This window comes from Varroa destructor, unplaced genomic scaffold, assembly GCF_002443255.2.
Source record: "Varroa destructor unplaced genomic scaffold, Vdes_3.0 BEIS01000005.1, whole genome shotgun sequence".
Lineage (NCBI taxonomy): Eukaryota > Metazoa > Arthropoda > Arachnida > Mesostigmata > Varroidae > Varroa > Varroa destructor.
Window position 1 is genome coordinate 13371820 of NW_019211458.1, and position 24975 is coordinate 13396794.

General features: G+C 41.1%; 1 protein-coding gene across 2 annotated transcripts in view; it reads left to right on the forward strand.

The window, feature by feature from the left end:
* The first annotated feature begins 67 nt into the window (after positions 1 to 67).
* The window catches only part of LOC111250696 (peptidylglycine alpha-amidating monooxygenase-like), a 42885-nt gene continuing 17977 nt past the window's right edge, over positions 68 to 24975 (forward strand). Inside the window, exons 1-2 of one of the 2 annotated variants that reach the window (XM_022806306.2) lie at positions 68 to 1762; positions 12633 to 12830. In XM_022806306.2, the coding sequence (XP_022662041.1) occupies positions 1625 to 1762; positions 12633 to 12830 (336 nt within the window). In that variant the 5' untranslated portion in view covers positions 68 to 1624. The remainder of the gene's footprint in view (positions 1763 to 12632; positions 12831 to 24975) is intronic. The other variant, XM_086989663.1, reaches the window with a different exon arrangement.

Here is a 24975-nt window from a genome sequence, read left to right on the forward strand (position 1 = left end):
GTATCGTTGGTTGTTGGTGGCGCCAGCAGCTACGCGACGACGTCGCCAGCCACAGCTGTGTATAGTGATGCTACAGTTGCTGTTTAATCCTACGCTGTGGGTTACCACACTTCGGCTGCTGCTAGCAACATACATTAGTATGAGCCTCCCCAACAGGTCAACACAGCTGTAGCATCGGAAGATCTCACAGCATTATACGATCCTAGAGCACTCCTCCGTAGGGTGTTTCTCTACGGTGTCGCACGGCGGCAGCACCCTCACCCTTCCCTGACATCGGTGTCCGGTGACGTCAAGCGCTCCAACAGATGGCCGATCACTCGCCGTTGTGTTAAACTCTGGCTGTTGCCTGTATCTGAGAGACACAAGAAAAGACCAGTCGGCCAGCTCTTTGACCGTTGCTATTGCCCATAGCGAGAACCTGCGGATGTCGTATCCCACATCAAACCGGACTGCGCCGAACAACCGATACGAAAACGCCACGAACAAAACTAGTCCAGCCTAGTCTGGTAATTTAGCTGGCGGAAGCAACGGAAAGAGAAACCCTTTGCAGGACAACGAAGGCAAAGTGAACCGAGTAGCGGTTGCTTTTTAGCCTTGCACTGACGTTGCCACAAGTGAGTGGCCGACTCACTGGTCGGTCGTGATGCGTCAGACGCCAGTCGAGGTTGTTCCTTTAGCCCGGCTCTAGGTGCAAACCTCACTAGCCCGAAACAACGGCTACGATAGCGGCTGTTGTCGGTCAGCAATTGACTATCGGTAATATCACAGCCATATATCTATCGCTGCAACAGCTTTTTCTCTGCGCTCTGTGAATGCGTGCGTGTACGCGGCAAGGGTGAGTAGGAACAGGTCAACTCTCGACCAAACGGGAATCAGCGGCGGCAGCCGCGGCGGCAGCAGCAGCAGCAGCAACCCTTGTACAACTGCACAAGTCTGAGTGTGACGAGTTTTTTGCTGTTTTTTCCATCGTTTCCTTGTGAAAATCGTACTGTCGGGCCATACACAACTGGAAATTTCTCCAGTACAGCGACTAACGCCGGGGATTAAAAACAGACAAGAGGTTATGCTGTAGAAATCAAGTTGCCGGGCAAAGAAATGATATCATTGAACGGACCGCTGTGACGTCCGTTAAAATATCTACAACAAGCTCGAAAACGACCGGTAAACAAACGTGTACGAACCAACTAAAACTATAAAATAACCGTTCATGGACTAAATAACGCGTGCTTTATTTTGTGTGTTGTGCATCAAGTGCCCTACGAACAGTATTTTTCCCATTGTTGCAGGTGCGAGAAAACAGAGAACAAATCACGATAGGTTAACGGTCGTCGACTAGAAGCGGTCTAACGTCATCAAAAGCATACCAGTTATTATTAGATGACAGGTCGGCAGTTTTGCCAGCAAAACGGCACATTGAATCAGGTTAGCGGCAAAAATAAAAAGCGAGTTAATAGCACAGCCGCTTCGTCACGTATTGCAGGCCAACACGCACGTGCTGAACTTAGTGCCAGTTAGATCAGCAACTAAGTAATACTTGATAATCCTCGTCGGTGTCGTCATTTTATCGAGCTGTTCTGTTCAATAGTGACATACGACTCCCAGTGTATAGTAAATTCGGCCGGTGATGTGGGGTGAAACAGCGGTATTCCAATTCTGGCCAATAGCCATCGCGTTACTGGCCGGCCTGACAACAGCGTACTATTATGATGAGGATCTAGGACAGTTGCCCCGAACTCTGAGTCTACGGTCTATTGTGCGCAATGTGAGTAGAGGTCATACGAGCTAATTAATTGCTTAGAAGGTGGTCGATCACCAGAAAAATCTAAAAGTAAATACTGCCCAGCATGTATACATTAAGTCATATCAAACATAGACTAGGTACACCTGCCTCCACAGACTGAACACTAATAACGTAATATAATATTAGTAACAGATATTTCGAAGGTGGGGTGTGGTATAGGCGTGCAGATGCAGATCGAACGACTGATCGTAAACCCCGTAGCGACGAGCGCCGCTTACAACCGGGACATAGTTGACTTTTAGGAACGACGGCCGGTAAGACACACGGTTTCAAGTGCCATATGGCATTAAACTAGAAAGTCAAAATCAACCGGCGAAGGCGGATAACAAGCTGTCAGGCGTATAAGGGTTCGAAGAGAAAGAAATCACCGAATTTCAGGTTTCTATCGATTACAAATGTTACGCGATCAGGGCACTCTGAAAGAGAACTTCTTGGTGGTCTTCCTATTTGAGACGATGTACCATAAGAGTTTATTCAAAAATCTTCAAAAATATAAAAAGCGTTTCTTCATATCGCATCGGTTTGATATAGTTCTCATATGTGAGACGTGTGTCAGCATAAGATCTATTCGCGAGCGCCACTGATGACGTGTGCAGCGGGATGGATTTTGCGTTTACGAATACTATATGGATCTATTACCCTATGCATAGAACATATGTTTTAAACATTATGAGATCAATTTAAAGCATATCCTCCAGTGCGGAGTATTAATACTACTGTTATCTGCAAAGATGCATCGTGTTACGTAGTTGACAGTCTGGTTAGAGTCTGAACGCAACCATGTACAGTCTACCTAGAAAACTAACTACTACTGCTATTTTTTTTAAGTAAATCTCATTATGACAAGGAGTAGCGCACTAAGCTCACTGTCATTTTGTGAAAATGTAAATTTACCATGTGGTAAGTATCACTATCTGTCGAATTCCACGACAAATTAGTTTAATGGAAAAACGTAATCACCCAATCAGTAATTATTTATTGCAGGGCTACCTGTTGAGCTAGTAAATTGGGTGCCTCTACACAATTGTGACGAACAAATATAATAAATATATATATAGCAATCTGTATGGCGCAATAGAATACGACAGAAAAATCAAATACGCGATAGCCATACCTTAGTACGGCTAACTTTATACATTTAAACAGTCGTTTAACCATTTGATTAAAGTAAGCATTTTTTTGCCTTAAATAGTTCTAGTAATTTAAGGAAATTTTATAGGACATATCGAACGAAGTCTAGTTTATTTCTCTTCGTTTGGTTCGAATTAATTTAGGAATTAAGCAGATCTTAGAAGCCCTAACCGCTGTAGGTCTACCTTATGCTTCACGCAATGCACAGTCGAAATTTTATCTATAACCAACCTATGTAGGAAGCTTGCTATGACTATTTACATCGCTGCCTTTGTGAATGCAGAAGCGATATTTACCGTAGAACGACAATAGGATTGGCGGTCTGTCACAGCGGATTTGAGTATTCAATGTAGACAACACATTGATTTGGTCTAGTCAGCCAAATACTCTATAATATCTACTGCCGGTGATTAGCACGAGTCGAATGAGTTGAGCAACGAAGTGAGGGAAGCAATTCTAAGCGACTATAAATCCTCAGTTGAGTGAACAGGACTTGTTGCCTTTATCCGAGTCCTTCAGCGTGCTAGTCTTATGAGCATGTTATCAATGAAAGCATGATCCGACCTTGTATGAAGTCCTTAGACAGATTTGTCATAAACGGACAGAATTCCGTTGAAGAACTTTGGAGTAGTTTGAAGCTGATAGAATTAGATTATTCCTTCGAACCATATACGAGTTATATTTATTGCAGCCCAGACCACAATATGTACTTTGCGCTACAATGGGCAACACAAATAGAAGCTGTGTATCAACAAATAACACCAGATGTTCCTCTACCCGAACATAATAACGTCTCGTAAGTTTCCACCCGCGCGTCTACTTCTCCCATGCAGTCGCAAAGAAACAAGTCAGGCTTGTGCGAGCTTGTTTATAAAGGCTGTGAAATGAGGTTGGACGAGTACTATTAATGGAGTGTTCCATATATTCTGCAATACGAACCACGAAGTGGGTTCGACGACCAACGGGGTAACGAGGTAGCTAGATCGGGTGCGTAGAGCTTTTGCCACACACAGTGTGACGTGTGGGGATAGTTAAGCCCTAGAAACCCAAACAGTGGACTGCGCGATGCCCCTCTCACATCGTACACTGCTGCTTGAAAAGCAAGTGGCCAGCCTGAAGTTAAACAGAAGTAACTCAGGGCTGTGACCTGATACAGTGAGCTAGTCGATATCTCCAATAATAAACTTTCCGATCTTCCGCTCCGGCAAAAAACGGACCTGGTGGTAAATGATAGCATCGCCGAACTTCTCGGCAGGGTGCCGCAAACCTTTCTGTGCAAGAGAACACCTGCGATTTTTTTGTTCAACACCTAAGATTGTGTTAACTAGAACTGAAATATACTGAGATATTAGACACGTATGAAGCTTGAGAAGGAACAGCTCAACAGTTTATCCAATCAGCTCAATTTTGATCAATTATATTATTGGGATGCCTAGGCGATTCTGACAGAGTAGGCCGGGTCGAACGGAACGATAGGTCCTTGAGAACAGACCAGATTCAATTTGAGTACCCTAAAATTGCCATTGTACTATTTCCGCACTAGATGGCCTTATTGGTACTTATGTACTGGGCAGATGCCGTATCAACGAAGGGGGCCTGTTTCCCTTGTGACCCGAAAAGGCGAAGCAAATCTTATCTTTCCTACGAATTTCAAGACAGTATTGAACTCAGTCCTTGTAGATCAAGTGTCAGATATCTTAATCGAACCAGATGTCCCTAGCACCGTAGTCAATCTTCTGGCAACAAATCTGCACGCTAATGGAACAGCAGTAGATGTTGAAGTAGACTTATCTTTCCTGTGTCGAAACAATGAGGAGACGACTTTAACCTTTTCATGTTTTCAGACCTGCTAAGAAACTTACCTCATTGGACAGGAACTACATTGACCGGGTCCACATAGCAATCGTAAGGATGGGGCTAATTACGAATCTAGCAAAGATAGGTGCAACGAAATTGCGGACACCAGGTGGAATCGCAGCTAGAGATGCTTTATACCTAACCGGCGGGCCTTTGGCCTATGTCAATAGGTTCACCTTTTATTCTCATTCAATGAATGCTTCATTTTCCTCTTGACTGAAAGCGTTGCAGGAATACCTTGGTGGCTGCACAGACAGTTGAGAACCCAGAGAATTGCAGCTATTTTGCAATCATACGCCGCTTGCCTAATTTAAAAACTAGTTTACCACTATCCTAAAAAAGAAGTAAAGACCGCTTTACACCGTGAATCAACAATAAAGGTGGTTTAAGTTGCATTGCGCCTACGTTCAAAAAGCAAAATACGAGCACAAAAAACAGGGCCGCTAGATAACATAAATCCACAAGAATCAAGTCAGTTAAAATTGCAGGCGTCCGTCTGCTCAGTGGACGGAACTATCTTCTCTGGTTACTCGTTTACTGGACCGGACGAGTTACTAGGGTCGTTTAAGTTTTCATAAGAACTTGTAGACAAGGTGATGCTTACAGACGAAGGCAAGCGTCCGTTAGAAAGCTACAGTTCCTTTCCTCCCAATAATCCACTTAGGCGGGATGTGTTTGTTTTTGTTGTAATGAAATCCAATACCAACCGTTCCAATTCCTTAGGCAACTTGGGCATGTCTGGAAGTTGCAGTAGGAATCGTTACCCATGCTCTAACGGTGACTTGTTGTATGAGCATTGTGAAATTGATGTAGCTCGAATAGATGCTGGTTCTACCGTGCTTAACCAACGGTAAATGTTATTTCTATGATTATGTCCTTTGAAAAGGTCAGGGTTAAGTATAAATATAACCATTTGCTCCAGTAACACGTTTCAGGAAATTTTTCATATAGCCTGTCGTTCATAAACGCTATATATTGCAGTTATGAGATACTACCGTTACTTTGTCAACTTTCTAACATTGTCGTAAGGGCATTAGAATAATTTTACCTTTTTTTAAGACCCCAGAGTCAGTCAGCAACCGGAAGCAGACAATGGTCCAGTGAGTTTAAAGATAAACAGAGCTTCTTCAGAGTTGCCCAAACGAAACGAGAACGTCTTCCGTTTCTCTTTCTAGCATTAAGCTATACATGTCGAGTGTACTTCCCCTCATCGTTCAACTCTCTAGTTTAAATGAGCCATATTGTTGTCGGGTTATACTTTTCTGAAAGAATACACATCATAACTTTATTGATTACCGTTAAGTGCATGAAAGGTATACACTATCTATTTCTTATCATTACCTACATTGATTTATTTATAATTTAAGGTAAGGAATAATTGGATCATAGGTCATGCGGGCTGTATTGACAACTAATGCTTGTTCAACCGTTGAATAACACCTCCTACTTCAAGCGGAGCAATTATTACTAAGGTCCATTGACTTAGTATATATATATATATACTATACCGAAATAATTTAATTTTAATAAGAATTGGTACCAAACCAGAGGCTTAATGGTGTCGCTTTGTTTGCCGCCCACCACTTGGGCCACTTCCGTTTCTGTCGCTGGCCAACGATAATGTGGCCCCCAAAGACACCTGCACCTGGATTTCGTATACGCTCGTTGTTTTCCAGACATGCCTACGATAATTGTTCGGGTGTTTGGGAATTATTAACAAAATATAATCGAATTTTTTCAACCATTCTATTTGAATCGAGTTTTCTTGTATTCTATAAGCCACTTTTCTATAGCGACGATCTAGCGCGTAGTGTAGGTCATTCCAGTAGCAGAACCGATAGAGAGCCTGCTTTTACAAAGCAACATTGCATAACTAAAAGGGCGTAGCACCCTTCAAATGTCCCTAGTCCACTTTTTGAACCGAGTTATATGCAAGTAAGTATCCATCGGTGGGCTATTTCCAAAAGCCGACCGATAGACAGTCATTGCTGCAATAAGACGCTTAGGTTTTCCGCCAAAAAAAAGTGTATCGGTGTTATAAACTGCCGCTACCTTTTCTTGGCTTCAGATCTCCTTGTTGACTTTTTTTTGGTATTACAAGGTCAAAACTCCGAAGGATATCTTACACGCGGACTATTACATCACATCTCATTACATAAAATCACGAGCAACTCGATTTCATGAATTCCGTCTAAGGTTTGTGCATGAATATAGTACAGGAAAACGTTAGAGCATACTGGTTATGTGTATTCCTATAATCAGGTTCGTTTCCCTACAGAATCTCGGAGTAATATTCACGAGGCGAACGGATAGCGTTTTGCTTTAGCTCAAGCTGAAATATCTTTTGTTGGATAAATTAGCAAACAAGTTTTCTCGGGCTTATTGGTAATTTTTGTTTAGGTTAGAGAAAAGAAAGCTATTTAGTTATGTATAGACCTTGATTTGTACGGCCTCTTTTTTTTTTGTTGATTTGTACTTCTTCGTCGCATATGTTTTGCGTAAAATGTAAGGGCCCTATCGGAATCCTTCTATACAAACACTATCAAACTAGTCAGCAGTATTTGTACCAAGAGGCCGCTTGTAGTCGTAAAGGGTACAAGTTTGGTATTTTGCCTTTGTCTTAGCACCCCGTCGATCTGCTCTCGGCACCGGCTTCGCTATTGTTTATTCGTTTGTTATTTTTCTCCCTAGTCCAACATTGCGATACAACGAAGTCATCGACTAAGCGTTACAGCTCACAGCCGAAATGCAACTGATAATCGGTAGCTAAACTAGACAGTTGCATACGTCAGAACATCGCGGGTCGATTTCGTATTCCCCGCCATCTATGTCCTCTCGCCGATTTCGCTATAAACAACCACTGGCACCACCACCACTGCGGCTGATCTCCAGTAGCTATTCCTTCGTTGCTGATTGCTGTTTCCTTCCTAATCGATTATGTTGGTGATGTCTCTTTTTCCCACTTCCCGTATAACATAGTTGAGCTATTCAGCGGCCTTTTCTGCCGACAGGCGCGTGTCTTACTGATACACTTTGGCAGTTGCCTGAAATTGAGCTTACTTGTCTGTCCATCCAAGAAAGCAACATTACTGCCTTTTGGGTTTCTATTAATGTTTCTATAAAAAACGGACACCTAACATTTATTCAGGGATTGGCTGCAATACGAACTGCTGCGTCGAAGGGAGGCCCAGCATTGCCGTTGTTTCTAATTCTGCGACTATCCCCGTTATATCTACTTCCATTGGTTCCGATGCTGATGTCCCTGTCGATACTGCTCGAGTAGGCAGTCTAACGCAACTGATTAGGTCTATCTAGGCGACAGTTCTTCCGCAGCAGTCTCTTTCATGAACCTAAGGTCCAGATTTGTGTGCCGCTTTAGTAGTAGCTTCTCTGATGCGCCTACTCTGCGACACATCCTGACCCGACGCTGTTCACCCAGAGCAGTGCGTCTGCATCTGGACGCTGTTTGATTTCCGTCCGGCATATACGTATACCGTATCGAAACATCATACAACGCTTTTTATGTTCTTTTATTTCTTGTTTAGCTTCCTATTCGAGCCGTACTATTTCATATTTGGAATCTAACAATCCCAAATACTTCTTTGTTCTTTTTGTTCGGACGACCTACCTGTTCGATACGAAAGACACAATCACCAAGTTGGCGAAACACAACAAATACTCGTATTGATAGCGCCATTTGTACGACAAACGAATGAATCCAGTCAGCTCTATGTATCAGAACACTAACTTGATAATGCTATTCAAGACTCGTTGGATTGTATCACAGGTTCATATCTCAGTAAACGCGTACTGCTGTCACGGTGTTGAAATGAATACAATATAATATATGTGATAATGATCAGTTCTAGAAACCTTTTGCTTTATCGATGATATTTTTATATTTGAAAAAAAAAATATCGAAATCTCTAAATCTGACATAAAAAAAATACCTGAATAGTTAAAGTAGTTTTATGAACGTCTTTTGTTTGTCAACACGAGGAACTGAGTTTTTTTTGTTTAAAGAAATTACCCCAGAAATGTTTTGAGGATCCCATTTACCTTTCTTTATGATGCCATATATCTGATAGGTTTGACGTCACACGTACTATTTTTTGTACTTATGAAATAGCAAGTCGATGTGGCGAAGTCCAAATTTCGAGATCTATTCTCCATATCTTCGAGAGGATTTTGTGAGCACAATTCAATGAGAGGTGTTGAAAGAATAGCTAAGTAGTGGGGTTCATTCGTTTCGTAACTTCTCTAGTTAGTTTGTCTGTGATATCTAAGAAACTCTTAAAAAAAAGTTGAAAAACAAGTACTACTGGCAAATGCCCTGCCTGAGTTGCCAAACTAAAACTTCTCGAACGTCTTTTACCGTTGGCTTTATACCTTTTCTCAGTGTCTACACATAGGAGTGTGCATTATAAATTTTTATATACCGACAGCTGTTCGAAGGCAGTAGCGCGTATCAGTTTCCTCATAAACTACAGGTGAACTACGCAACAATGCACAGCTCCGTCAGAAGCGAATACAAATTACATTAGTATTCGTATATAAACTCGATACTTATTATTCTTATTTTCTCCGTAGTTGTTTTCATTTATCGAGAGTAGAAAACGTACGAGCGCAATTTTGATCGTTACACGATTTCTCGATCACCCATTCGCCCTTGCAACTTCCCGACATTCGGCGGTCTTTCAATGTCGAATCTTTGTCGTGGGTAACAATAATAATAGTAGTAGTAGGCGCTGCTGGCAAAGCTAGTTGTTGTCGAAACAACCCCTGTTGTCGATTTATCGATAAAGGAAATAACTGTAGGGCGTTTCTATTCGCTTGAGCGAGCAATGTAGGCCTCTAAGTTCCGAAGGAGTCAAGAAACATTTTGCTTTAAAGTCTATTTAAACGTCTTTTGTCCGTACCTCAACTTCGTTTCACAACGCCAACTTTCGATATACTCACACGTTCACTCCGCTCTAGATACGGAACTTTACGAAAGGATAAAGGGAAGCACGAATCGTCTGGCCTGCACCAGCCGTGTAGAGGCATTTTACTATCGAAAATAACCAGTACGTGCTATTGTCGTCCCGTACTCGAACTTCTGTGCGACTGAACACCTGTCCGCATGGTGTGCAGTTGCAGTGAGGTACACCGTTAATGGCGGCAGGTATCTGCAGCTGTTCCTGTCGATGTAGCCGTTACTTTCGTGCAGGGTATATATTTTTGGAAGAGGACCAGGTAGTAGCTGAGACGTGAGTAAAGCGAACCGATGCTTGTCAGTAAGAATTGATTGAATTACCCTGAAACGCTAGTAAATTAATTGTACTCCTCTGATACGTGAAAAACTTTTGATGGAGGAATGACTGACATTGACTTTTGCTAAGCATCTATGGATTCAATGTTGGATAATATAAGAATATCACCTCTATAATACTGGAATTAGCTTTATAACTGAGCGCTTAAAATAAGTGTTGAACTGCACAAAAAATCCCGCTTCGCCATATTTGATTCCTGTCACTTTGCAAAGCTGATGTTAGCGAAATTCAAAATATCATTTATGTGTTCTTTTTCTCTATGCGACCGTTTTTGTTTACTGGCCGTGCTCTCTCGCCAGCTAGGAGCAGATAATAAGACTTTCTTCTACCATCACTGCCAACGCACTATTACTATTGTTGATACTGCCGTTGCTGTCCGCCTTCATCACCTTAAAATTTTGCGGCAAAATCCGGATCGAGCAATAACCCTAAAGAAAAGTCTATCCGGAATGATACTGAAAGTTCCCTCTCTATTCCTTTGCTAGAAGCGATTTGAAGCTAACCATTGTGGTCGTTACTCCGGCTGTCACGAAGCAGTGCCCCGACTGAATAAAAGCAAAACACAATAATGGAGTAGTTCCGCTAGAAAATTTCCTGCCGAGCTTGTGGACTATTCTGCCTGGTTTGCCCAAATAGCTGGCACAGCGGGGGCGCTAGATGCCATTTCTATTCTGCATTACGCGATGAACCCTAAAACCCCTCCCCTCCGCCATTTGTTACTCTACGAACGGCAGGGCCTGTACAACGACATAAATATGTAAATGTATTTCGCCGACTCGACTTTGATGCCCGATCAGAGCCCCAGACTTCCGGTCCCGTTCGTATTATGCTCTTTTTGTTAGTCGTAGTTGCCGTGATGTGATACGCATTCGCCAGTACTGGGTGAATGCGTACGCCAGTAGATGTTCGTGGGCTACCCATGCACCATCATAACGATGCTGGGGGTAGTTTTCCGTTTTTTTTTAGAGTTTGATGATGCGCGAGGTGCGATGTAATACATATCTTCTCGTTGTCGTCGGCTTCTATTCGCTGTTCTCCGTCTACGGCCTCTGTTTTGTCTCTTGAAAAATGGTCCGATTTTCATCCATCGCTCAAAAGGTCCTAAGCATGGCAAGGTTTGTGCGTTGCCGGTACCTTTGTTCCATTGTCTTTCAACATTTTGCTATGCATTTTAATGTGAAACATGCACATGTGAACAGTACAGCCACATATAGCGGGCTGCTTGATCATACCAATAGACTTTATTCGATTGCCATTTCCCTTGGGCCCAAAGTTATGTCACTGCGGTCCACTAAAGTTTGTGGTTGGAATTGATCTTAAAAGTTAGGATTATCTGTAAGTTCCACTTGGCGAACCTGGACACCCTCCGCGTCATAACTTACATCTTGATACTGTCCTTTGCTTCGGCGTTAGCAATATTGAAGGCGTATGATAAGAGAAAAAATGCACAAGTCAACATACATGTTTCGTTAGGTTACGACAGTATAAGGCTGCAAGCTATTCAGATCAGGGAACCAGGGCTGCACAGAGCCGGTCGAGGCAGGAATAGATTAAAGGAGCTTGGTTCATAATACACGTGTATACACTTAAGCCTACAATAGACGTGTAGATTTATGTATGCATCAGGATTGAAGCTTTAGCCGATTTTCTGGCTGCAATATATAGCATCCTTATTCTAGGTGATGGCCTAAATTGAACACATGGAAAGAACGAATACGGACGGTTAAAGGAGTACAAGCAAAAAAAGGCAAAACCGAAACCCTGTCCCAGTATTCACTGGTATTAGTCACAAACAATGGAGTCATACTTGAAGCTCTATACGACGGATAATTACGACGTTTAGGGTCTGCAACTTTTCTCAGAATACACTGAAATCGGTGCTACAGCATTGTAGATTGTTGATCGGCTTTAGTAAAATTCGAGTTCGAGATAGCTTTTATTAGACAATAGCCACCCGTCGACACTGACAGCCTTAATGTTGCTGATAGAAAGCTCGAAAATCAAAATAAGAACTCTTTGCTTGATAATATATAGGAATATATCTCAGCTTAAATAATGGCGGGCGACACGGTTTTGTGTTTTCTACTCCTGTGTGTAATGGTCGTTGCCGAGATGACAACGTAGACAAATAGTCGGTTCATTCATCTAATACAGTAGAATAAATAACTAATCACAATGCATAGTAATTACTGAATATTGGCTATTTATATATGTTGATATAGAGACATAAATTATTTTAGCAATAATTGTTGGCTGGCACAAACGTTTATCATTTGATGTTGTTACTCTTTTAGAAATACACTGTATTATTGTTCGAACTTGTTTCTTCTATTTTTCACTTCTATATTCAATTTCAAAGTTTGTATGTGCATCGAAAAGCACATAAATGCGCAAAAATCTTCTCTCGCTTGATACACCTACGTACTTTTGAACGTTTCATTATATTGAAAATGGGACTGAAAAGACGCCTCAAGTGCTCACGGTAAGATACGAGACGTTATAACGTTGCATTTCGTTTTGTTATGTCGCAGGTTCTAGAGGACCAGCCGAACTTCATCCGTGAAGATCCTTCGTGGCCGAATGCCGAGATTTTGCGCTCCGAGCTGTTAGGCGAAGTGTGTGGCGTACACGTCGATTCCATGGGCAAGGTATTTGTCTTCCATCGAGGATCTAACGTCTGGGACCCGCGTAGCTTCGACTACAAAAACGTCTTTCAGAACCAAACACAGGTAAGTACTTATAAGCTCCTAAGATATACGACGCACGCGCGAGAGGCGACACCATGACAGCTCTAAAAGACTTTGTCCTTACTTCTGTTCTAGCTTTCTTTTTTATGGAAAGAGCAGGTAACTCCCCGTTTTGTTTTTTTTTTAATCTCGAATGGATAACTGAGGGATTTTTGTAATGTAAGGCATACAATATAAACACGTAGGTATTTTCATGCATGGTGCCATATCAGTGCGAATAAGTCGCTGAAATATTCGACACGAACATCCATAATCGTACGTATATTATTTGAGATAATTATATAAAAAGAAAACTTAAATAATTATTCTGAAGATGCTTTCAGTGTTATGTCAGAGAGAGGGGTGAACTTAGCGCCTTGTAAATATCGATTATTTACATTCAAGTTTTGTTTTCCTTTCATCACATTCAAGGCTGTTTGTACTGGCCCGTCGATACCGCATTAACTCTGTACCCCTACTAAAGGTCTAGCAGAAGTGGATCTTGGCCAAACCCACTTGAATTCCTTCCAACAGGTCTATGAAACGCCGGTGAAGCAGCATCTTTTGCCCCCTGTGTTGCAATCCTGGTGCTCACAGTGCTCGATGTTCATACTTCCCTGCAATGATGACTTTGTTTCGCGACACTGATATTTGAGCCATCAACAATGGCTTGATCTTCTGTTGCCTGTTCACAGTGTAGGACTAATTTTTCATTATAAAAGAAAATGCGGCCTTTTACGAGTTATTCGGAACGCAGGGTATGAGGCGCACCGCTCTGTAAAAGTGAGCCACTGTATTACAAGTTCGCCGATAACGGTAGTAACAACTATGCAAATGTTACATTGTCGATAAAGGAGTTTCCGTATAGTTGCACCTTACTTCGCCTTTTCTCTAAATAATGGATAAAACTAGGCTAGTTGACCATGATTGGCTTTGTATATTGATAAGATGGCGGTCAGTCATAACGGATCATCATTGTGGCGATGCTCATCTTGAAGAAGTGATGGCCAGCAAACTTTGTCGATGAAAGTAAGTTGCTGATCATTAACACGCCAGGATTTCGACTGTTCAAAAACAATCGTCTACTAGGCGCCAAGAAGGATGAATCACGTCTCCTTGTGACATTTAAATCTTTATATGATGCAAAGCTTCTATCAGGTTACCTCTAAACTGAGATTACTGATACTTAAATATTGCATTACTTCTTTTATATATCAATATACGTTGTCACTCCGTAGATTCGGCAAACGTTTCTCTTGTGATAGATTTCTCTAATTTTCAGAACTAAAACCTTACAGTGACCTTATAGGAGTTTCAGGCTACATTGTCGATTGTAAAATTCTCATAGCGATGCTATTGGTAGTCAACGCTTTCTCAACTTTTAGGTATAATCGTTAGTAGCAATGACAGGAACCGCGATTAAACATGGATAGTTTACGGCGATCTAAACGACTCTCGTACCACCAATATTCCTTGTAGATTCAAGTTCAATTGGCAGAAAATCATTATTGTTTGAACCTAGCCGGGCTATTGTTTTCAACATGGTCATATTCGTATGAGAACTCTTCCTCTTTGACAAGATAGTTGTTTTTATTGCCCTTCTCTATTTTCGTCTGGGCCTGGGATCGTTTTATTTCGACACGAATTGGCAGTGCCAACCAATTTGACGGTTATCGATCGCAGGCAGGTGTCCTACTAGCACAATTATTATTAAATAATATTTTTTTTTTTTTTTACTAGAATTGTTAATTTTGTCTTCGGTCAGTGCATCTATAGCGCAAGAAGCTACTTCGCGAAAAAGGGAGGCACTTAGGGGACAAAGTTGAAATCGAGGTACTTGCCTTTGGGTCTCTTTTGTCATTGCAATTTGACACTACTGTAAGTTCACAACATCTCGCTTCAACACTAAATAGAATTGAAACGTTGATCTAATTTCGACACTTATCTCATGTAACTAATCCGGTAACTTATATTACTACTTAAGACTAACCCGTAGCTATAAGCTGTGATCTATGAAAGGTACTGATTTAAGAAGGAAATGTTTAAATTCAGCTACCATATCCTTCATGGATATTGTTATTTGGCAAGATTGATAAAACTCCGTTTTACCTTTTTAACGTATCCGTCCACATCGGTAGTAGTCGATTGTGCTGACTTAAATATAGGACCGCGGTTAACTCGCTATCGTATCTTATCTAGAAAAATTAAACCCCGAAGAAAATCCGCGTCTCTTTTGCTCGGAGCCATCCTAGAACGCTGCAAAAACTTAAAACGGAAAGCTGCCTTTCTTGTTCGAGTCGCTGGCCTCGCTGACTAAAGACACATGTCCTAACACACTACATCCAGGTCTGACCTAACGAACGAGGCGTCCTAATTGTTAACATATATAAAACATTTGATTAAGCTAATACATTACAAAGAAGTAAGCTCTGGGCGGCAATTTTTTTTGAGACTTTCAGAATGAAACGTTTTTCAACTGATATTATTTAACCTAATATCTCTATAAATTGATATTTGTTTTTTTTACGTGTCATTGTAACTATCAAGCTAATGTTTAGAAAAGCCTTTCACCATGAAAAGATAAAACATAGTAGTAGTATCAAATTTAGTAAGAGTAATTTATCGTATTTACAGAATATACGTTTGCTGGATTCGTTGCGTATTTTATCCGCGTTGTCCGTGTCACAGTAGCGTAAACGATCGAGCAGTGATTCGTTCGCGGCTTAGATGTGCAGTTTCTATGCCCAATGTGAAACTTGAATCTTTGATGGCTTTACCTACCGCCTGCTAAAACAAACTAAAAAAATGTACATTTCGTTTCCTAAGGTGAGCATTTGCGCCTCAACTTTAGCTGATGTGCGTGTGGGTGTGTGCGTGTGTGTGTGTGTGTGTCTGTGTGTGTGTGGGAGGAGGAGATGTAAATCCTGAAATTCCCGACAAGAGATTTACTTAAGGAAGTCTGATAAGTCCAAAGTCATCCTGTTGCTTTTTTCCTTATAAAAATATTAAAGCAGGCTATTAGTTTGTTGCCTGTCTCATGTGGAAGGCGATTTTTAATGCCTTCTGGATGAATAGTACCGTCATTGTAGAACATTTAGCTGAAATGTACAGGGGTCTGTTCTTAAGCCTCTGGTTGAAGAGTATCGAAAGAACATTGCTGTTCGATAATATAATGTTTGTTTTTCAAGTTTTGATATTTGATACTTTAAACAGCTTCCGTTTCTTCAAATATTGTTGTTGTTATGGTGTTATTTTGTTAATTATGATGTTAAACAATAATGAAATGTTTTTATTTTTTAGTTTTTTTTCACTGATCCTATGAAGAATAATAGTAGTGAGTACCTATTTACAACGAGAAGTTCAATCCATGGCGTTATCCAACAAAAAGCGTTCGATAGCGTGGCGAATACTTCGATAATTTATGTCCAAAGCGTTGCATACGTCTCCGGTGCCGCAGGAGGTTCGTGTGCAGTCAGAAATCTCCATATCCACAATAACCTTACTATAACAAGAAAAACGATAGTGTCAGATAACGGTGATTAACGCAAAGTGTACTTTTGACGAGAAAGCAGTGCTATGAAACGAAATAATATATGAAATTATTATAAAATCTGCAAGTAACGCTGCTCGTAGTGTCTCAAGCATTTGAGAAGCGAACGCGCACAGAGACACACATATATATATATATATATATATATGGATAACAAGCCGGTTTTTAGTACATTAGATGCAAATTACTTACTGCCAGTTAGTTTAGGAGTGCTTATGCTATTTCGCAGGTAGCTTTATAAAGCACAACCGAAAAACTGTGAAAATATCATGAGCTGCTTATCACAGTGTTATTAATAATCTTAATTTATTATACTCGTTCAGAAAGCGTCGGTTGCTCGCCCATAGTTAAGTTGTTCCCAAAAGGCGCGTCCGTTTCAGCTCGAGTCATAAGAAACGTTGTCTCTACTGCAAGGTCTCTACTACATAACTTAAGAATACTACAAAGCTATTATGTTTATGAAGTTAGAAAATAGAGGACATCCGTCGTTCCGCAGTAGAGACAAGCCGTTTAGAGACAAACATAACGGACTTGCAGTCAGCTACAGTTGTGGCTCGTTTTATAGAGCTGTAAGGCCAGTTTGAGGCGCAAAACTTGCTAGCCAATCTCTGCCAGCTGCGAACGTTTTTTGGCCTTCAACATTAGACAAATTGCTTATAAACTAGCATTTGGTATCATTGCCGAATGGCAGATCTCGGCAGAGGAAGACATTCACAAAAGCCAGGAGCACGAGACAACCGAACACGTTTTCGCACGTAGAGCTCTGCATCTATACTTGGGCACATGTCATTAGCGTGCTTTAAATACTACTAGTTTAGAAAGTTTCACAGGCTGCTCGGGATTGTTTCGCATTAAAGATGACTAGCGGGTGCGTCGTTTTGGGGGCGCTGTATAGATTGACGGGCGTTATAGCGTTTACTTTGCCAGAGAAGCTCATTATTAGCCCAACGGGCCCATTTCGGAGCAAGCGCTTTCTGCAATTTGCCTCCGCCGTCTCCTTTGTGATATTCACAAGGAAGTAGTTTGCCCGAAAGTACTTCGAGTATGTCGAGGCCCTTTAATTAATCTAAACGAATATGTACGTAAAAGTATATAATTGAAATAAACGCGTTGTGCTCACATGAAGTGTCTCAGAAGGTCATAGATAATTAATTTGGCAAGCGCAGAAAGTAATATCTCTTAAGCTATACTTGATACAACTAGTAAATAGTTTAATCGTTGTAGATTGTGTGTAAGTAGAAGTTGTTTTCGGATAATATCGAGCAATACATACATTAAGGAGGAGCAAATTTTGTGTATCAACTCTGATATATATATGATTAAGAAGTGTTTCGCTATATATTCTGCTGCTTAATACAGGACAGGTAAGTAAATATAAGCGCGACTACCTTATTATAGAAGAATACCTCAATAAACGCGCCTTCGTTCAGTATTGTGCCTACGTATAATGCACTCCGATCTGCACGCTTAAAATATGCCTGTCTAAACGCAACTTAACAGTTAAAGTTAAAACTGTGAGGCTGCTCTATTCTACTGTGAAATATGTATGGCTGGAATGGTGCGATATACTCTAAACTAAAAAGCTGTTAGCGAGTATCATAAGTAGCACATGATTACAGCCAAATAGGTTGATGCCAGCCTGATTTGGGGGTAATGCGCATTTGTTGAAACGCGCTACCATAGTAGCCATGAGCGGGTGGCCGTTGCTGGCTCAATTTTAGCGTTGGCAAATGGCTACCATAAAGTATGCTTACCAGTCCGTTTCGTAAACACCAAATAAGTTCAGCAAAATCGGCCTCGACCAGACTTTTTGGTGGGGAAGGGGAGGGGGCAAGTCCTTGATAGTATTCTCAAGAAGCTGTTTCAGCAACCTGTTCACATAGTAAAAACAACCAAATAAAAAACGTATTTAGCCTGTGAACGCGTTTTCTATTCATACATAAAACGTATTTTTTGAATATTATACAAGAACTTCGTAAATAATACACTATAAATTAAAGGTTAGTTGCAATGAGCGCTAAGCTAGAAACAGTCGAAGCGACGACCATTTTTTACTACAACAGGCCATACATTTTATGTAGACGGTTGCTTCCTTTATATGCCGAGAGCAATCTTAATTAAAAGTTTGTTTTAATTAAACAAATAAATAACCGATTTAAGTCACTTTCTTGAGATACTAACGTTGAACGCCCTGACAGAAAAAAGCCATGTTAAAAACTCGCTATCTTATGTTTCATTGAGATAATGCTTTAATTTTGTCCTGTGTGTTACAAAGCGATTTTGGATACTCTTTCCTTCAGACATTTTAAAACGTTATCGATTGCAGAACGTTCGCTTTAAATTATAAGGCGAATCGTGGTATCGAACACTGGAAAACCTGTACGTTGAATACTGTTGCGTTTGTTTCCGCACATCCATTTATTTATTGGCTCTGTATGCGGTGCATACAATCATATTTGACGCTCTGATAAAATAGCAAAACTGGCCTATCACATTAGAGCCTTTATTCTTCATACGCTTATGATTTTCGTTTCGGTTTGTGGAACTTCTTGCTACGATGCCTATTTGTGGGTCGAGCGACACTGGGAAGGCTCTGATGTGTCGCCTTTTGCCCGGCGGACGTTAACCGCCAAGGCACTTGTCCTTCTCGGTAATTATACGCGTAGTATCAATTATGCTCAATGTCAAGCAGACGATCACAGCTTCAAGGGTGAAACGGGAAATACCTTTTTTAGCTTAAAAATCATCTCGGACTCCTGAGGCGTCGTATATCGTTTCTTTCATACAATAGACGAACAAGATATTGCTTTGTTTTGGCTTCACTAGAACGAACATTGCCGACTGATATTGCTCCGTATTGGTCGAATTTATTTTGGGGGTACTTCGGTATCTGGTATTCTGTGCTACGCCGATGGAAACAGTATGCAAGATACTATTCCTTTTTCATATAACAATGTACGCTACAAAAAATTAACGACGGCTTTATCATACGGATGTTTTAAGTGTTTAGAAGTTCCTAAGTGCATAAACTTTAAATATACAGCGGCGTATTACTAAGCGAAAAGGTCATCAGATATTCTTTCTACTTAAATCTTCTAAACGTTAGCCATTATACAGGTATATAGCAGCTAAAAGAAGTTACTTTATAAGGCAACTGAGAAAAGGATAAAGTAGGCTCATTTAAGCGGCTGATCATTTATCACCATCGAGACTACAAACTCTGTCCTTACTGCGCTGATCTTTATATAGCCATATAAGAAGTAGAGACAAAAAAAACGTTCCTACTTAAACGAAACTATTATTTATCCGTTTAATGAGTAGCAGCTAAATAATATGATCAGCGACGAACTGTGAGAAAGACACGGGGCCCATTCGCGCTGTGTGTATCTATTGCGAGTCAATCAATAATAACAATATAGCTTAAACAGTAACAGCGAATCTTTCCTCTGCAGAGTCGGCAGCCTACATGCAATCGATAACCCCATTGCAGTGTATCTCTTTCAATTCGCGTGTACGGATCAACCCTACGAAACTGTCACCGAGCGGCAGAAAAACCTCCTTCGATTGAGCGAACGAGTATCGGTTTTACATACTTGTCCGAAAAATCCATCCCGTCTATACTTTTTTGTTGCATAATTAAACGTTCCGTTACTTATACCATGTTTGTGTGCCGCGCACCAAAGGATACAAATCGTTCCGAAGGCCATAATAGTACCCTCTTTTGCCGAACGGAAAGAGGAACAAGGGAGTGGTGGTTTGTGGTAATTTCGGACGTTGACGTCTGAATGTGGCATGGTCGTGGTTGCCATTGGCGTGATTGTTGTTATTTTCTGCCTGACGAAACTATTATTACTATTGTTATAACCGCTTTTCTAGCTGTTACTATCGTGGGATTCAGTTGAAGACTTTTACTGTGCATGCTTCGTCGTCCCGTCTGAGTCCTCACACTACCATCGTTGACGTAAATTGTAGTCTTTGTCATTTAGTGGTTTACTCGTCTATTCAGTCATGAGTAACAAATGTCAGAAGGGCATCACTGTAGTGCATAAACCAACCATGGGCTCTTCTTATTCACAGCGTACTATTTAACTCAGTGCCAGATTGGCGGACCGATAAAGCTCTAGACAAATACCAGATACAGACAGATGTATCAAAGACAAACAGTACCCCGTATCAAACAAACCATTTGAATTTAAGACGCTCTTGTATGATGGAACTTAATTATGTTGGCTTGGAATAGTAAGTCATACACTTCATCAATGGCATATCGTTTTGAGTCTTTTGAAAAATAAAAGTTATTTGTTCAAAGTTTATTCAGAACGCGACAATCCGTGTTTTTTCATCACTCAAGTCCTGTTTATGTCGTTATCGCCAAGAACTTTCTTGGATTGTATGCATGCATCTCATCGATTGACTTTGAAAGGCCATCGGAAACAATTCGGCATTTCGCGTGCCGTCATTATTAACTGATGTCATAGCCCTTCTTTTCGCTATATGAATGTGTGTAGTGCTTCTATGCATCATTATACAAATTTTCAGCACCCTATTATGTTCAGGAAAACTATGGCCGGCCTTACTTTCATTTTTTCTCGTGCAGCGTTATCAAGGAGCTAATGTTCGCCAAAATTATCTTATCCCTTTCATATGCGAGTCTGAGAGGACAGCGGTAATTGTGGATGGGGGGTGCGTTGATGGACCCACCGCAACAAACGCTTAGTCGACGCTGATATAAAAGGTGCATATGCTCCTTTGGTGCGTTTACGTATGTCTCTAAAGAACCAAAAATGCCTCGTATTTTATAGCGATACGCGAACAAAGTACACTTTTCAAAATAAATGTACCATAAACGTCCTATGTTGGATTCCTTTGTTACTATAAAATACGTATTAAAGTTGCTATGCCTTTTAGGTCGTTGTTTTGATTATACATGCATTTAAAAATCGCTTTGGAAAAATGAAACAGGACGCTTATGCGGTTGGCCTGCTTCTGACTTCAGAGCGGCTGTATGATGCAGTGCACGATACTCATCTCGAATTAGCACCTATTGCGCCTAGCGGACATAAGGTCTTTCGGTGATGGGTTTGGCCGTCGCGAAGAAACAATATTAAGCAGAAGATGTTTGCCGTAAAGTGTATTCCAATTATTTTAAACAATTCCAAAAAAACAGGGGCTGCTCACGATAGATGAAGCTCAACAATATTTAATATCAGGTTGTGGAAAATGTACTATCCATTTCAAACCAAAATGGAAACAAATATAGTTTTATATTTTAAAACAATACCATTGAAGTAAAATTTTTATCGATAATTGTCATTCTTGGTAACACTCCAATTGCGCCACTGTATAACTTCTGTCGATCGTGGGCAAAAGACTGCGATAAGTTTCGGCGATAAAGTGAAAATAAAGTAGCGCCGCTAAGGAAGTTCTGTGAGAACCGAAATAGACGATAGCTTGATGATACGAGATATTATGAGTTACACAGAGGATTAAAAATTTCCATTCAAGTTCTCTTAACTTTGTCTGGTATTATTACAACGAACTCGACGGTCTCACTGGTCCCGATCAATTTTTTCAGTGGCTTATTGTATTCTTGTTAGCAGAGGCCTGAGTCAATCGTTTTGCTAGCTGGCAGCAATGATCCTACACTATTCCTTTTCAAGCCCATTAAACAGATAGGATTACTGCTTCAGTCTGGGTTTCATTTTTTATTTGCATAACATTGCCGAACAAGATCCATGTTCCCTCACGCGTGACTTAATTTTGTTACGCTTCTATGCGAATGGAATTACGATTGAATAAGTTCTTTAACGTCAAGTTCAGGCCAAAGCTTTTTGTAGCCAGCTTTTTCCAAAGGGTTGAACAGTTTTTCTTTTTAATTCCAATTATTTTAAACAATTTCAAAAAAATAGGGGGTATTATGTTTAGTTGTATGGCAATATCTAATAGAAGCGAAGTGGCGATTTTACTCAGCTTTCATCAAATTTTTCCTTAGTTAATGGACCACTACGAGCAATATCTTTCACATTTACTTTGCGAGATATGTGACTTTGAAATCATCTAGCTAGAAAAACGGCTAGTACTTTTTTCGAAAGGTCCTTCAAAGTAAATCTATATTAACTATATTTATGTATTCAGACTGTGAAACCGTTAGCCAGGATAGAGTTACATTTTTTAAATACTGGTTGACGGTAACCGCTTCGAGTCACTTGGCTTCATCTAAAAATACATCATATATCAATCAATAATAAACAAGGCAAAAATATACTCGTTGTTCATAAACAATGATGCACGGCTCTAAGATAAATCCCGTATCATTCTACGCAGGGAACTAGCATTCATAGTCAAGGGTCTACTAGTGGTATTTACAGCACACGATGAGTGTAAAAACCTTCGTGCATTTCGAAGCAAATAAATCTAGGCGGGACATGTTCTGTGCGTTTTTAATGTATCAGCACCTTGTTCTAGCATTAGTTCAACTTTCAGGTTTAACGTCCTGAAAGAATTTTACTGGGTTTACTGGTAAAATATAGACATTCATTCCGCTTTGTAAATTGGCTTACGTCAGGCGAAAGATTAATCTCTATTTGTTTGGTCATCCAGTTCTGTCGCTGTGCTAGTAGTAGGCAGATCGTACGTTGAAGTAAGAATCAAACAATTCCATCCAGCTATCTGAACTGCGTGTGCAGCCCGAAACAGCTGCAAGTATGCATCGTGAAGTGTACATCGGTAACCGACAGCCAACCCGGCGCGACAGCGGCGTACAACCTTTGAGGCTACCCGATTCCTTTTTTATCCCTCTTGGCCGTTCACCTATACCCAAGGAGTCATGCAAGAACTCATGTCAGACCGGAGTTTCGAGTGTCAGCTGAGTTCAGGTTTCTACGCAACCCTATTGCAGCGGCATCTTGACTACCGTTACCATCACCGTCATTATCAGTTTCGGTAAAGCTATTGTTGTGAAGGGGATTCAGCGGCGCGAGGGTACGTCAAGATGGAGTAGGAAGCTTCGAACGCTAATGGGCTATGAGCAAATTACGGACAGCGGGGTCAGCTCTTTGGGTAGAAATTTGCATGAGCACACGAAGCGCCTGTCGTGTTGTGCTCCCAAATATCAGCGGTTAGAATGGCACGTCGTCGTCCATCGAACCTCCTAGCTTAGTGATACTATCCTTATACCGAGCTGATTATGAATTACGCGTGTCGAAAGCTTGCCAAGTCATCCATGCTGCTTCGATGAGTTCGTCTATTTAGTTCAGGAACAACCACTGGATTTCATGTCTGCAGCCTCAAATAGCAACTGTTACCGGGGTGACTGTCAATTTTTAGACCTAATGCTAACTCCGTTTTCGCTGAGAGCAGCGGCGCCACAAGAAGGAGATATGCAATTTAGATGGGGGGGCCTGAGAAGAGAGAACGGCGAGCACGCTTATCCACATTAACCCGCGGACACGCAGCTTATCATTGCCATTGCCGTCTTCGTCGCCTTCGTGCCATACCGTCTACGTGGAGATGTACGAAGCCTTAAGTTTGTTCAGTTCAGACGCTTTTCCTTGGGGAATAATCAATAAGTCAGGCGTTCCGATAGCCAGGTTCCGCGTTGGTCTCAGCATTCGGATATGTCTGTTGATCTCTCAGGAATCAGGCAGTTAAAAGGAGATGGTGGAAGTGGCATTGGCGGCTCTGCAATGTGGCCGACGATTGTCGAGGCCATTTAAACCGTTTGCTCTATCTTGAGCTGACGTGGTCACAGAGTACGTAGGGTTAAGTACGCCTAAAGATATATCAGATTAGTTGAAGACCAATGCATGTACACTTTAGTAGGACCAATAACATCTGTTGCTGGGGCAACTAGGAGAATGTTTGGTGTGAAAGCTTCTAGGAATCGACTACATGGTGCCCTTCTTGACAATATAGCTTCACAAAGAAGTTGCACTAGTAGCCATTCGCGATCTTACCGCGATAAGGTTAAAGAAACATATGCACTGCTGTATGTTCCTCATATCTCGACACCTTGTACAAGGTCTATCCTATGCACAAATATCAATACGCACATTGGTCATGTATCGCATCACGTCGTCGAACAAACTGAAAAGGAGTAAATTCTGCTAACTGCGCAAAAGGAAATTCCTGCTGCCTATACCTACGGTCACAATTCGCGTTTGCGGCTACTATATTGCCCTTCCCGCTGCTTCTACGCGAATCTACAATATGCCTTCACTCGTTACGGGCAGCGGATGGTAGACGGCCAATGGTGGCGCCAGCATCAGCAATGGAGGCGCCGGTGTTGTCTTTCTGACCGGTCGAAGTTAGTTACTGCAAGGCTGGACCATCCTTTCGATAATTCGCTGGCATTAGTTTGGATGAGGTGAGGAAAAAGGACAAAAAGCAACAGCAGGAAAAAAGTTCTATATCGGAAGTTGTTTCAACATTCCGCTTGTTTTTTTCGTCGGTCCATCAGCGCCTCCTGGTCTTTAGCGAGAATTGTACATTATCAGGTTTGCTGGTTCAGAGAAAATTCCATAGAGTAGATATTGCGGTATAGTTTTGCGCTCTCTCTTTCGTAGACTGTAGCGCTGAGTATTGTTAGGAAACCTAGAA